The sequence below is a fragment of the Nomascus leucogenys genome, chromosome 2 (genome assembly GCF_006542625.1).
Source record: "Nomascus leucogenys isolate Asia chromosome 2, Asia_NLE_v1, whole genome shotgun sequence".
NCBI lineage: Eukaryota > Metazoa > Chordata > Mammalia > Primates > Hylobatidae > Nomascus > Nomascus leucogenys.
Window position 1 is genome coordinate 66,544,060 of NC_044382.1, and position 14,017 is coordinate 66,558,076.

A 14,017-nucleotide genomic window follows, 5' to 3' on the forward strand; every position below is an offset into this window, starting at 1 on the left:
TCAATTTCAGGAGTCTGCATCTAAAGCTCCACACTACACCACTATATTGTAACTGAAGGGGCAAAACTGGATGACAGCAAAATGGAAAGCACATTTCCCACCTAAAAGGGAAGCCACTATTCAATTCTAGTTAGGAAAATGCATGGCCAGTGTTACCAGATACTCGAGTTTTTCAAGAGAGTCAGACACCCAGATCTTTATGTGAAATCCCTCAACTTTTAAATATGAGAAAATAATTCTGAAACAACTTTCAGTTTGTTTGGGCCAAATAAAACTTAACTACAGCCAGGATGCATATGTGGATTATAAATACGTGACCTCTAGAGGTCCCATCTTTCCTCAAAAATATACATGCAAAAATGCAAAATCTGGGCCGGGTATGGTGGCTCACGCCTGTAATCCCAACACTTTGGGAGGCTGAGGCAGGTGGGGATCACGATGTCAGGAGTTCGAGACCAGCCTGGCCAACATGGTGAAACCCCATCTCTACTAAAAATACAAAAATTAGCTGGGTGTGGTGGCACGTGTCTGTAGTCCGAGCTACTCGGGAAGCTGAGGCAGAAGAATCGCTTGAACCCAGGAGGTGGAGGTTGCAGTGAGCCGAGATCACGCCGCTGCACTCCAGCCTGGGCGACAGAGCGAGACTCCGTCTCAAAAAAAAAAAAAAAAAAAAGCAAAATCTGAATCTAATCATAAGGAAACACAAGACAATAAGAATACAGGGCCATTCTACAAAAAAATTAAATAAATAAATAAATAAAAGATAGCTTGCACACATCACAAATGTCAATGTCTTGAAAGAAAAAGGATGAGGAACCAATTTAAAGGACATGAAAGGACACCAGATTAAAGGAGAAGAGACCAAAGGGACCTGACAGTGAAAGGTAATATGCAATCCAGATAGAGCCTGGACCAGGAAAAAAATGCTATAAAATTCATTATTAGGACAATGAGCAAAATATGAATATGGACTTTGGATGAAATAATGGCATTATATCAACATTAACTTTTTCTGAAATTACCAATTGATTGTGTTTATATTTGTATGTAAGAGAATGTCCATGTTCTTAGGAAATATATGCTGAACTATTTAGGGGTAAAGAGGACATGTCTCCAACTTACTCTGCAATGGTTCATTAAAAAAAAATTGTTCATGTAGATACATACGGCGAGAGAGAGAGCAATAAAGTGAACACAGCAAGATGTTAAACTGTGAATATGGACAAACAGGTCTATGAGAGCTCTAGGTTCTACTCTTGCTCTTCAATAAGTTTTAAATCATTTCAAAATAATAAATTATAACATCTGGGAAAAAATGCATAGGGCCAGCCCCACCCCAGCAGAGGACCCCTCAGGCCACCAAACTCAATCAAGGGCATGGTACTCTACTCCCGGGATAGTAGCTAGACCTAATCACACTGGGTCCTCATACCAACCCACAGAAGCAGCTATTCTTAACCTCATTAATGACTGGAGAAACTGAGACACAGGGTATGAATCCCCATCCCAATAGTAAGGAAATAGTAGATGCCATGGTTCTAACTCAAACCATCAAATACTAATCTGGACTGTTCTATTATATGCCTTAGAAGAAAAGTTCATTTTAAAAATGCATGAATACCATATAGTATAGTACTCTCATATGCTTAACACAAATTAAATAAATGTTAATCGTAGAAAGCTATTTGGTCCAACCTTCTTATTCACCCTCCAGACTTGGAAACAGCCTAAAAGTCTACAGCATAAGCAATCACAAGGGAGAAAATATGATCTAAGTTATTTCAAAGAGAAAAGAAAAATAAAAACTTAAGTACCCATTATGGGGATGACAAAGTTTAATTTAAAAAGCAAACAAGAAATCTTTGTGACTTTGGGATAAAGATTGCATAGATATGACACAAAAAGCATGAATCATAAAAATAAACATTGATAAATTGGACCTTTCTTAAAAACTATTAAGTAACCTGGATGAATGGAAGATAATGTTTGCAACACACATAGTAAACAAAGGATTTATATCTAGAAAATATAAAGAACTCATAAAACTCAATAATAGGAACACAAACAATGCAACAAAAAAATGGGCAAAGATTTTGAACAGACACTTCAAAAAAGAAGATATATGCATGTCCAATAAGCACATGAGAAGATGCATAACAATATTACCCATCAGAGAAATGCAAATCAAACCACAGTGAGATACCACTTCACACCCACTATAATGACTACAATAGAAAAGACAGACAACAACAAGTGTTGACAAGGATGTGACAAAATTGTAACCCTCAAAATGGCTGGTGGGAAATGTAAAATGGTGTAGCCACACAAGTAAACAGTTTGTCAGTTTCTTAAAATGTTAAACATAGATTTACCATATGACCAGTAATTCCACTCCTAGGTATCTACCCAAGAGGAATGAAAACACATCCACACAAAAACTAGGGTGCAAATGTTCACAGTAGCATTTTCCATAATAGTCAAAATGTAGAAACAAATCAAATGTCCATCAACTGGTGAACAGATAAACAAAACATGGTATATCCTGACACTGGAATTCTTTTTTTTTTTTTTTTTTTTTTGAGACAGAGTCTCACTCTGTCACCCAGGCTGGAATGCAGTGGCACAATCTGGGCTCTCTGCAACCTCTGCCTCCCGGGTTAGGTGATTCTCATGCCTCAGCCTCCCGTGTAGCTAGAACTACAGGCATGTGCCATCACTCCCAGCTAATTTTTGTATTTTTAGTAGAAACAGGGTTTCACCATGTTGGCCAGGCTGCTCTTGATCTAAGTTATCCTGATCTCAGGTGATCCACCTGCCTTGGCCTCCCAAAGTGCTGGGATTACAGGCATGAGCCACCGCGCTCGGCCTGACACTGGAATTCTATCTACCGTGTAATAAAAAAGAACAAAGTACCGATACATGCTACAACATGGATGAACCTCAAAAACATCCTGAGTGAAAGAAGACTACATGTTGTATGAGTCTATCGATACAAAAATGCCCAGAAAAGGCAAATCTAAAGAACAAAGTAGATTCGTGGTTCCCTAGGGATGAAGTAGAATTGGGAAATAACTGCAAATGAATACAAAGTTTCTTCTGGAATGGAGCTGTTCTAAAATAAGACTGTGGTGATAGTCACACAACTCTGCAAATATGCTACCAACCACTGAGTCCTACACTGAAAACAGGTGAATTTTGTGGTATGTAAATTATACCTCAATAAAGACTTACAGAAAGAGAGATATGGAACCTCATTAGTCATCACTGAAATGCAAATTAAAATCAAATATCACTGCACACCTACTAGAATGGTTAAAATGTAAAAGACTGACATGCGATGAAAAGATACGAAACAAGTAGAACTCTCATTTTACATTCCTACCAACAGTTGGTAGGAATGTAAAAGGGTGCAGTGCATTTGAATATTGTTCCCCAAAAAGATATGTCCGAATCCAAAAACCTGGCACTTATGAATGTAACCTTATTTGGAAAAAGTGTCCTTGCAAATGTAATTAAGTTGAGGCTCTTAAGGATCTCAGGATCATCCTGGATTTAGGACGGGTCCTAATCCAATGACTGGCATCCTTTTAACAGAAAGGAGAGAGAGATTTGAGACACAGAAACAGAGAGAAGAAGTCCATGTGAAGATGGAAGCAGAGAAGTTATGAAGTGATGCTACCACAAGCCAAGGAACATCAGGGACACTAGAAGCTGGAAGAGGCAAGGAAGGAGTTTCCCCTAGAGTCCTTCAAAGGGAGTATGGCCCTATTGACACCTTGATTTCAATGCCTCATCTCCAGAACTGTAAGATAATAAATTTCTATTGTTTTAAGCCACCAAGTTTGTAGTAACTTGTTGCAGCAGCCATAAGAAACTAAAACAAATGGTCAAATCAGTTTGGAAAACTGGCAATTTCTTCATAAGGTTAAACAAAGAACTCCCCTATAACTAAGCAATTCTACTCCTGGGCATTACCCGACAGAAATAAAAATGGAAAGACTCTTACGTGAATGGTCATAGCAGCTTTTTTTGACAGAAATGAAAATGGAAAGACATGTCATACATGAATGGTAAAAGCAGCTTTTTTCATAGGAGTCCAAAACCAGAAATAATCCTAATGTCCAGCAACAAGTGAATGAATAAACAACATGTGGTATCTCTATACAGTAGGCCACTGATTTGCAATAAAAAGGAACAAATTATTGATACATACAACAACATGGATTAATCTCAAAAATCATTATGCTGGCCAGGAACAGTGGCTCACACCTATAATCCCAGTACTTTGGGTAGCAGAGGCAGGCGGACGGCTTCAGCCCAGGAGTTCCAGACCAACTTGGGCAACACAGCAAGACACCATCTCTATTTTGAAAAAAAAATCATTACACTGAATGAAAAAAAGACCCAAAAGTATACACTGTATGCTTCCATTTATATGAAATCTAGAAAATACAAATGCGTCTACAGAGACAAAAAAACATATCAGTGGTTGCTTGGGGGCCAAGGTGGAGGGACAGACTAATCACAAATTAACGACAGGGAACTTAGGAGAAAAATGTTCGCTATGCCAATTGTGGTGGTTTTGCAGGTATATACATTTGTCAAAAGGCATCAAATTGTACACAAAAATGGTTGCAAATGACTGTATGTAAATTATATCTCAATAAAATTGATTAGAAAAGAGAAAATAATTCATGAGCCATTGGACACTTTACATTTAAGATTTAAAACAATTACTTATACTTTGTTCTAACAAATAATATTAAGCAAACAAATTTTAAATGAAGAGCAAATTTTTTAAAGAAAAAAGGAAGACAACTTGCTCTACTAATTCAACATGTTTCACAAGCAGAAAATGGGAAAAGCCTTGAATTTGGAGTCAGAAGACCTGGCTCAGAGCACTAGTTCCACCTAGCAACCATGTGGCCTTGGGCAAGTCACGATTTACCTACAAGTCTCAGTTTCTACATCTCTAAAATATGGACGACACTAATAACTACCTCATAGGCAATGGTTATGGTTTCAATAGAGTAAGAGCTCCTTTGGTGCAGTGATTCTATTCCAGCCAAAATTATAATCCCAATGCATGGCAAATAATAGGTGCTCAATAAATCTTCACAGAATAAATGAATTACTTTAAAAATAAACCTGAAAGATGAGAAAGACATCATGCACAACACCATGAGATGACATTTGTTTCTCTGCACTATGTAGACTAAAGCAGAAGGGTCACCCTCTTTGTGCTTATCTTTAATATATTATCCACATCATATGCAGACTCAAGCATGAAAACTTCCGGTCCCTTACAAAATACTGCGATAACTCAGGTCAATATGGAGCAGATTTTATATTTTAAATCCTTAGGTGTATTGCCCTAAAACAGACTTACTTGTAAGATGAAATTCTGTGAAAGCAAGAACTGTGTCTACATTATTTAACACTGATATTCACTGCCAATACTTGCCTAACATAGAGTAGGCAGCAAATAACATGTGCAAAGGCCCTGAAGCCCGATGAAGTATAGGGAAGAGTGACTTTTAAGAAGGCCAAAGTGACTGGTAGGCCAGAGAGCAAAGTGTCATATCCAACGGGGTTGTGAAAGCAGGTAGGGTCCAGACCATGCAGGATCTTGTAGGCAACGTGAAGTTTTGTCTTTGTCCTAAGAGCAACAGAAAGCCATGGAATATTTTTAAACAGGTGGTTGGCAGAGTAAGGACAAAGGAAAGGGACATAATTAGATTTGCATTTCATGAAGATCTTACTCTATGGTGTGCAGAAGAGAGTGGTAGTTGAGGGAAGGGGGAGAAGGTGGAAGAAGAATTAAGTTAGGGTGTAGAGTGAGTGTAGGCCAATCAATAGGCTATTCCAACAGTCTATTAAAAAGATAATGGTAGCTTGGTCCAAGGTAGTGGAGATGAATAAAGAAAGTGGGCAGATTCCCAATATATGTAGACAAATCAACAGGATCTGACTTCGGGAATGAGAGAAAGGAAAACACTCAATGCTTCTGAGCCTCAGTTCTTCATCTGTGAAGCAGGGCTATTATTTATACTCCATCTGTATAATATCTATCTTGTAATCTGCTGTGACAATGATATGAAATAATTTAAATATTATGCACCTAATACAGTGCCTGACCCACAATAAATGCTTTTTAAAATCCCTGTTGCCATTATTATGGTCATCCCATGGAATGGCAACTACCAGAAGCTGAACACCAAAGGTAGAGAGGAGCAATGTAGTTAAAGATTCATATCCACAGCGCTGAAAGACACAAACTGTTATCAGCCGGTCACCGAGACAATTGTTCCAAAGAAACACGGCTGACTGCACAGATACTTCATCTAAGCCGATCTCAGTCCTCAGAGGCCATTATGAGACAGCACAGCTGGTATGATCACAGTCATCTGAGAATCCGGTAAACTGAGGCACAGGGATGGCTACAAATTTAACCAAGGAATAGGTGCAGAAGAAGGACAAGGAAATGGGTATCTTGCTTCTCATTTTTGAGCCGATCCAACAAGACTCGGCCTGCATCCTGAAGAGGACGAATTTGTAACACCCCCTCTAATGTCTCCAGGTCCCTTGCTGACAAGGCCCAGTCATCCCTTAGTTTAACACCGTGCATCCGCTCGCCATCAAACCAAGCCCTTCCGGTTCCCTGATCCTAGCTCACAGCGCACGAAGATCCCCAGGCCCCGGGAGCCCGACATACCTTAGCTTCGCGCTCTCGTTCCTCGGCAGTCGGGGTGCGCTTCATGCTGCCACTAAAGCCGCCTTCGCCACCGCAAGCTGCGTAGATCCCTCGCCCTGGACCCCGCCTCCTGCATGTAGTTCTCTCAGCGTCCTGCTCCCGTCCGGAGCCATTCTCCCTCAGATTGGAGAAAACTACAACTCCCAGGATGCACCGCGGCTACGCCCTCGAGCGCCTCGGGGTTTAGCACAGGAGAATTTCCCAGGTCGGACAGCTGGAAGAGCGTAGTCCGCTACCCCGCGAGCAAACAGGCTGGAGTCCAAGGAGAACTACATTTCCCAGGAGGCTACGGGGGCCTGCCATGTTTCTCCCGTGCTCCTCTCGGCCAGCCGCCGGCCACGCTGTCGGCGCTATAGCAACGGTAGCTAACTGCAGGGCCAGTGGCGCGGTGAGTACTCGGGAGGATAGGGGAGGATGGGGGAGGATGGGGGAGGATGGGAGTGGGTGGAGGATGCGGACCCTCCCCACTGCAGCGCGGGCCAGGGTCCTAGGGTCCGCTCTGCGGCCTGGAGAAGGCCCTGGAGTTGGCCCTGTAGTTCTGCTCGCGTGAAGGCAGCCCAGCCCAAGACACCTCCATATCCTCAGGCCTGAATTACAGCCCGCCCTTTATCCCCACGTCCAGGACCAACTTGAAATGTTGTATCCCAGCCATGAAGGTGAGAGTTGATGCTGCTAATTGCCATCTCTATCCAGATCCTACAAGTTGTAGGTCCCTAACATAGTTTGCTCATTTGCCCTGGATTGGGAGTTGGTTGGTAGACCCTAAACCTCCTAAGTGGTCTATTGTTTGCTTAATTATATATTATTTGTTTATCATGTGATTACCTCCATAACTTGCTAGCTTCATAAAGGCGGGGGTTTTGCTTGCTATTTTAATCTCAGTGCCTGGTATTCATTTATTAATTCAATAAATATTTTTTCTTTATTCTTTTTTGTGTGTGTGTGACAGGTTCTTGCTCCATCGCCCAGGCTGGAGTGCAGTGGTAAGATCTCAGCTTACTGCAACCTCCTCCTCCCAGGTTCAAGCGATTCTCCTGCCTCAGCCTCCCAAGTAGCTGGGATTACAGGCGTGCGCCACCAGACCCAGCTAATTTTTGTATTTTTAGTAGAGACGGGGTTTCATCATGTTGGCCAGGCTGGTCTCGAACTCCTGGCCTGAAGTCATCTGCCCGTCTCGGCCTCGCAAAGTGCTGGGATTACAGGTGTGAGCCACCGCGCACAGCCAGTCATTCAATAAATATTAATGTTGGTTCCCACCCTGTACCAGGCACTGTTCCTGAACAGCTGTGAACAAGACTAATACCCATCTCAAGATGTTTATCCTTTTTTAGTGGAGACAAACAATAATTTTATCTGATAATTTCAGATAGAGGCAGTTGCTATAAGAGATACAAACCATGCATGCTGGCACGCACATGTAGTTCCAGCTACTCGGGAGGCTGAGGTGGGAGGATCACTTGAACCCATGAATTCGAGGCCAGCCCGGGCAACAGAGCAAGACCCTGTCTCAAAAAAAAAAAAAGAAAAGAAAAGAAATAAGCAGTGAAGAAATGTAAGGAAGACTACTCTAACATAGGATGGTCAGGGAAAGCCTGTCTGAGGAAGTGAGCTGAGCTCCAAAGATTAAGGAGCCAGCTAATACAAAGGCCTTGAGCAAGACAAGGGTATGGGGGGTTCGAGGAAAGTAAAGAATAATGTAGGTGAAGCATAGTGAGCAAAGAAGGATAACATGAGGGTGTTGGAGAGGCATTGCAGCATAGTGCAGGGTTTTTCAACTTCCACACTATTATTAACATTTTGGGCTGGATAATTCATTGTTATGTCTCCTAAGCACTGTAAGATATTTAACATCATCCCTGGCCTCTACTCACTAAATGCCAGTAGCATCCCACTTCCTTGTTGTGACAACCAAAAATATCACCAGACACAACTATTAATACTTTTAACTACCACCTTACGTGAGTTAACTAATCTGTGTCTCAGCTTTCTCATTTGTAAAGCAGGAATCATTTGAGTAGCAACCTCACAAGGATATGGTTAGACACTTCATTAATTCCAATAACAGAGCACTTAGAACAGTACCTGGCACATAACAAGCGTTCAGTGAATGTTAACACCATCATCATCATCATCATCCTCATTATTTTTAAAGTGACCTTAACTCTGTCATGGAAAACTAATCATTTTCATACATGGGCCTATGTGTCAACAGGATCCTAAAAATTGACCTTTTCTATAGGAGTACTTCCAAAAGAAGATGATCTCCCAAGGATTTGTCTGTTAGCTGTTTCTATAAAAGCAAAATGCAATGGTTCTCCACCATTTGTGAGTTATAATAAAAGTTATGAACCCTCTTTAAAAAATATTGAATATATACACATACATACACAATTTGGTAAACCATCTCTGGGTTCACAGACCCTGAAACCCCACGGACTCCATTCACTCACTCAACAACTATTTAATGAATGCCTGCTCTCAGAATGCACCAAGCTCTATGCTAGCCTCCAAGAATACAGAGCTGAACAAGACAATGAAGCTTGCTACTGTCTTGGTCTTTACATTCTAGAACCAATATCCTAGAGCTTAAAAACTCTGCCCTTTAGAGTATCTTCATTCACAGTTTGCATTTAGCTTACTAGGTAGATTGAAATGAAAATATAAAATCCTTTATTTTTGCATACTAGATATTGTGTGGACCACTCACATCCACATTCAAAATAAAGTTACTGTGGTGCATTTCTGTAAAGAATAGAAACTATAAAAATACCAGAATTAGCTAGACAGCCTATATGTTGAAGTAGTTGAACCCTGGGCGGGACCTAGGCCTCATGGCAACAAAGGCAAGACACACACACAAAAAAAACACAAACCCAGTTGGTAAATTTATGCAGTGAAACTTCTTTCACAAAACTTTAATAAAATGCACAGAACTGCCCACTCATTTGTGCATCAAGCAGACAATTAATATTTGAGTAATGTTGACATCCCAGGCACATGTGATCAGTGCTTTTAATTTATTCATCCCATTTCCCTTAGAATAACTCTCTGAGATAGGTATTATTTTCTCCATTTTTAAAACTGAGAGACTGAAACTCAGAGAGTTTAGGTGGCTTGACTAATTTGTTAATGATAGAGCAACCATTTGAATCAAGTTCCTGACCTGAGTTTTTTCCAAGATACCTGCTTTCTTTTGGAGGCTGGAGAGAGGAAAGGGATGGAGAGGAGGTATTTCTTAAATGATAATCTTACTTCATTTCCTAAGCAAACTATAGGAAATACACTGTTGAAAGGAACACTGTCTCCATGATTGAATGTAGTAGTACTTTTAGAATAGAAGCTTTCATCTTCTTCAAGCAACACATGTGGACAATAAGATGCCCATTAAAGTTCTAGTCCCTTTTTCATTTTATTTGGTTCATTCCATTGCATAGTTAATGTAATAACTTGGAAAGAGTTTATTTGAATTTTCTTTTTTCCACAGCTAGGCCATGTCTGGTCCAACTGATGAGACTGCAGGAGACTTGCCTGTGAAAGATACAGGTCTAAACCTCTTTGGAATGGGAGGGTTACAAGGTATGGCCAGCTGTTATTTATTACAGTTATGAACTTTGATCACTGACTTCTTTACTTTTAATTTAAAGTATTTCTGATACTCATACAAACCAAACCATTTAAGTAACTATATAGTCCTTGATTGGACTAAACAAAAAGATGGAGAGTTTAGAACACATATGGTATTTTACTACATGCATCAATTATCAGCAGCTCATAGAAAATGTACGGTCCCCCCTCTGTTCTGATAAAGAATTAACATAAATCATCTTTTTAAAATTCCTCACATCAGTAGAAACTACATAGAGAGTATCAAGCCTCCAAACTGAATTGCCTGGTTTAAATTACATTCAGTATTAAAACATTCTTTGTGTTTAAATTTTATATGGGAGGAAAGGCCATATTTTAAGTGTTTTGCCTTTTAAGTGGAATATCTCACATGATAGTGACTTTTTTATCAAATTAATGTGGATTAAAGGTTTTCTTTATCCTTTTATCACTTAGTAGTTGCTGTAGAGCTAAAAAGCACTTTCAAGTTGAGAAAGAAAAGCACTACTTTAAGGAACAATTTAAAACAGAGAGCTGTGTTTATCTTTGTGTGTCCATTGTGTCAGCCATGCTGTCATGCATGTATCGATTATCAACAGCTCATAGAAAACGTAAAATCCCCCTCTAGCCTGAGAAGGCTAGGGATTTAAGATACATTCCATTTAGGAATCTACATACACTTTTTAATCAGAACAATGTAAATGGCCACTGTGAAAACCAGGAAAGTGGTCAATGTATTGTTTATTGAAAAAGATAAAATTTGGCTACACAGGGCTGGAGTGCAGTGGCGCAATCTCCGCTCACTACAACCTCCGCCTCCCGGGTTTAAGCAATTCTCCTGCCTCAGCCCGCCATGTAGCTGGGTTTACAGGTGTGCACCGCCACACCCGGCTAATTTTTGGCTACACAGATTTTATTGTTAAAAGTAAAAAGTATGTGTAAGCTTTGCTCTGCAGATCGTTCAGGGAATATCAAGTATTATACAAATAACTTTTAAGTGTGCAAAGTGATGTATTGGGTTTTGATACTTATAAGTTCGATTCTTGTGCTCAGTAACCTATCACAGGACCTTAGTCTCTGTCAGTTTGTTCTTTGTTTCTATTGGAGAATTGTTGAAAATCAACCTACTTCACAATGATATGGAAAATACTAAATTTAAGCATCTGTAAAAAGATGTCATACACACATGCTAAAGAGTATAAACGTTCTTAAAATTTATATAAGGTAGTATATAGAGAAATTATTTGTGAAGCTTTTAAATGATAATTTTTAAATGTAGGGGTTTTTTTATTTGGTCTTACAACTTTTATAGTTTGTTTTCTAAGACACCCATAGCTCAGAAAAATATCTTAGTCATATTATGTTTACCAAATTACTCTTACTCTTGCCTTTGTAAAAAAAATAACCTTCGGATACTCTTTTAGTTGTCACAACATTCAGCATGTAAATTCAAAAGTCTTTATTGAATCAGAATTCCATCTTATATTCTTAAAGAATGGCTACTTGAATACATTTTTGAATGGATACTATTGTTGTTCAAATTCCTAATACTGTATGTAAAGCATTAATAGCAAAGATTTTTATTCTCACCTTAAATAATTGATGTAAACAATGCTACATTTTCTAAAGCAATCTTAATTGTAGATCACAAAGGAAAAAATCTCAAATGAGTGCATCAGAGATTATATTAATAACAAGAGTTTTTAGAGACTGTTTTAAGTAACCTCACAGTTAATTATCTTGGCATTTTTGCAGAAACTTCAACAACACGGACAATGAAGTCTCGCCAGGCAGTGTCACGTGTCAGTCGTGAGGAACTGGAAGACAGATTTTTGCGTTTGCATGATGAGAACATTTTACTTAAACAGCATGCCCGCAAGCAAGAGGATAAAATTAAAAGGTTATGATAAAAAGCTTTTAGGTTTTTTTCTTGACTCAGTAAAATTTGGAGGGTATGGTATTTTATAAACTTAATTGAAAACCCCACCTTGAATCTTGTTTGGAACAAGGCAGGATGTAAATAAGTACAATTTTTAAAAATGGAAAATCCCGCAAACTAGAATAATAAACCAAAAAGATTATGAGTGTTTATGATGTCTGAATTTGCTGTTTAAAAGAAAAAAGCTAATAGCTAAGAGTGCCATTAGTATATCATATCTATAAATAATTTTTGGCTTAATATTTATAGTTTAATAAGCAAATGGCCAAAGCATCTGTTTTTTAAATGTCTTGATTTTAAAATGAGAGTTTTAAAAAGTAACTAACCATTCTAACTTGTTAGAATGCACGATTCCTTAAGATTTGGGGTTTACTAATGAAAACATCACTTCAGTCTCTGGAACATATTTAACTTTGCTTGGGTTATTACTAGATTCTATATTGATTTCAAAGAGTCTCTACTGTTTCTGAAGAAACAGTATTGTCACTTTCGATTTATGTGCAAAAAATCTTGGCAAAAATGATTTCTTAAGAGTAGATACTCTTTCATTCTTTTTTATTCAGAAATGCTGTGCCTATCTTCTGAAGGGACGGCATTAAAAACAAAGTGTGTTCAGATGTGTAATCATGAGCAGGTCTGTATTCATATTTATGTTCTAGGTTCAAAGAAAAGGTGAGACAACCATTGAAGAATGAAAATAGGGTTTTTCTGCTTAGAATCCATTCTAAGGAGGTGGTTCCAGTTCAGTTTCTACTCTGTGGACTTTAACAACCCACTGACCTGCTATGTGCAGGCCTTTTACTTTGAGTTGGGTTTTAGTCATGATGATAGCTGTTTTCAAGATTTGTGACTCACTTGCCTGATTCCTTTTCTGACCATTATCCCACACACATCAGCCAGTCAGAATGAGGCATGTAGTCTGCTATGACCACCTAACAATTTTTTTCTTTCTAAGCCTAATCGGTCAGTAAAAGAATTGAATTCACATCCTTGACCTCATTAGTAATTTGTCATATCCAGAAAATAAAAAACAACTGAATAATGAGCCATGTAGTTTAACAGGAAAAGGACTGAGCTAGGAATCAAGTTGTATGTATGCATTCTGTTATCTCTCTGCCACTAGCCTATGGTATGTATGTTCAAGCCATTTAACCTCCTGGAAGTTTATTTTACTTAGCTACGAGAATAATGATCCAATGAACACTATAACCCAAAAGCTCTAAATGCCTCTCAATCTCACACCACTGTGACCTAGATACATGGGTAGAACTGTCTTTAAATTTATCCTTAAGAAGTAAATAGACCAGGCACAGTGGCTCACGCCTGTAATCCCAGCACTTTGGGAGGCTGAGGCAGGCGGATCACCTGAGGTCAGGAGTTCAAGACCAGCCTGGCTAACATGATGAAACCCCGTTTCTACTAAAAATACAAAAAATTAGCTGGGCGTGGTGGTGCAAGCCTGTAATCCTAGCTACTCGGAGGCTGAGGCAGGAAAATTGCTTGAACCCTGGAGGCAGAGGTTGCAGAGAGCCGAGATCGTGCCATTGGAATGAGCTTGGGCAGTAAGAGCGAAACTCTGTCTAAAAAAAAAAAAGGGAAATAGTTTATTTTCTATAAGTGTAGATTTTATAAACTACCTTTTTATGTTTTAATTTTTTAATTATTTATTTATTTTTTGAGAGGAAGTCTCTGTTGCCCAGGCTGGAGTGCAGTGGTACGAT

General features: G+C 39.1%; 2 protein-coding genes across 9 annotated transcripts in view; one reads left to right on the top strand and one right to left on the bottom strand.

Annotated features, from left to right (window-relative positions):
* FTO (FTO alpha-ketoglutarate dependent dioxygenase) overlaps positions 1–6,982 on the bottom strand; it is a 413,852-nt gene extending 406,870 nt beyond the window's left edge. For both annotated transcript variants that reach the window (XM_003263053.2, XM_030796957.1), the window contains exon 1: positions 6,716–6,982. In XM_003263053.2, coding sequence (XP_003263101.1) covers positions 6,716–6,760 — 45 coding nt within the window. In that variant the 5' untranslated portion in view covers positions 6,761–6,982. The remainder of the gene's footprint in view (positions 1–6,715) is intronic.
* A 24-nt stretch (positions 6,983–7,006) lies between these two features.
* Positions 7,007–14,017, top strand: part of RPGRIP1L (RPGRIP1 like) — a 101,412-nt gene continuing 94,401 nt past the window's right edge. For 4 of the 7 annotated variants that reach the window (XM_030796972.1, XM_030796997.1, XM_030797010.1 and 1 more), the window contains exons 1-3: positions 7,056–7,142; positions 10,239–10,330; positions 12,113–12,257. In XM_030796972.1, the coding sequence (XP_030652832.1) occupies positions 10,246–10,330; positions 12,113–12,257 (230 nt within the window). In that variant the 5' untranslated portion in view covers positions 7,056–7,142; positions 10,239–10,245. Of the gene's footprint in view, positions 7,143–7,341; positions 7,411–10,238; positions 10,331–12,112; positions 12,258–14,017 lie in introns of those variants that run through there. The other 3 variants (XM_012504631.2, XM_030796982.1, XM_030796989.1) reach the window with 3 other exon arrangements.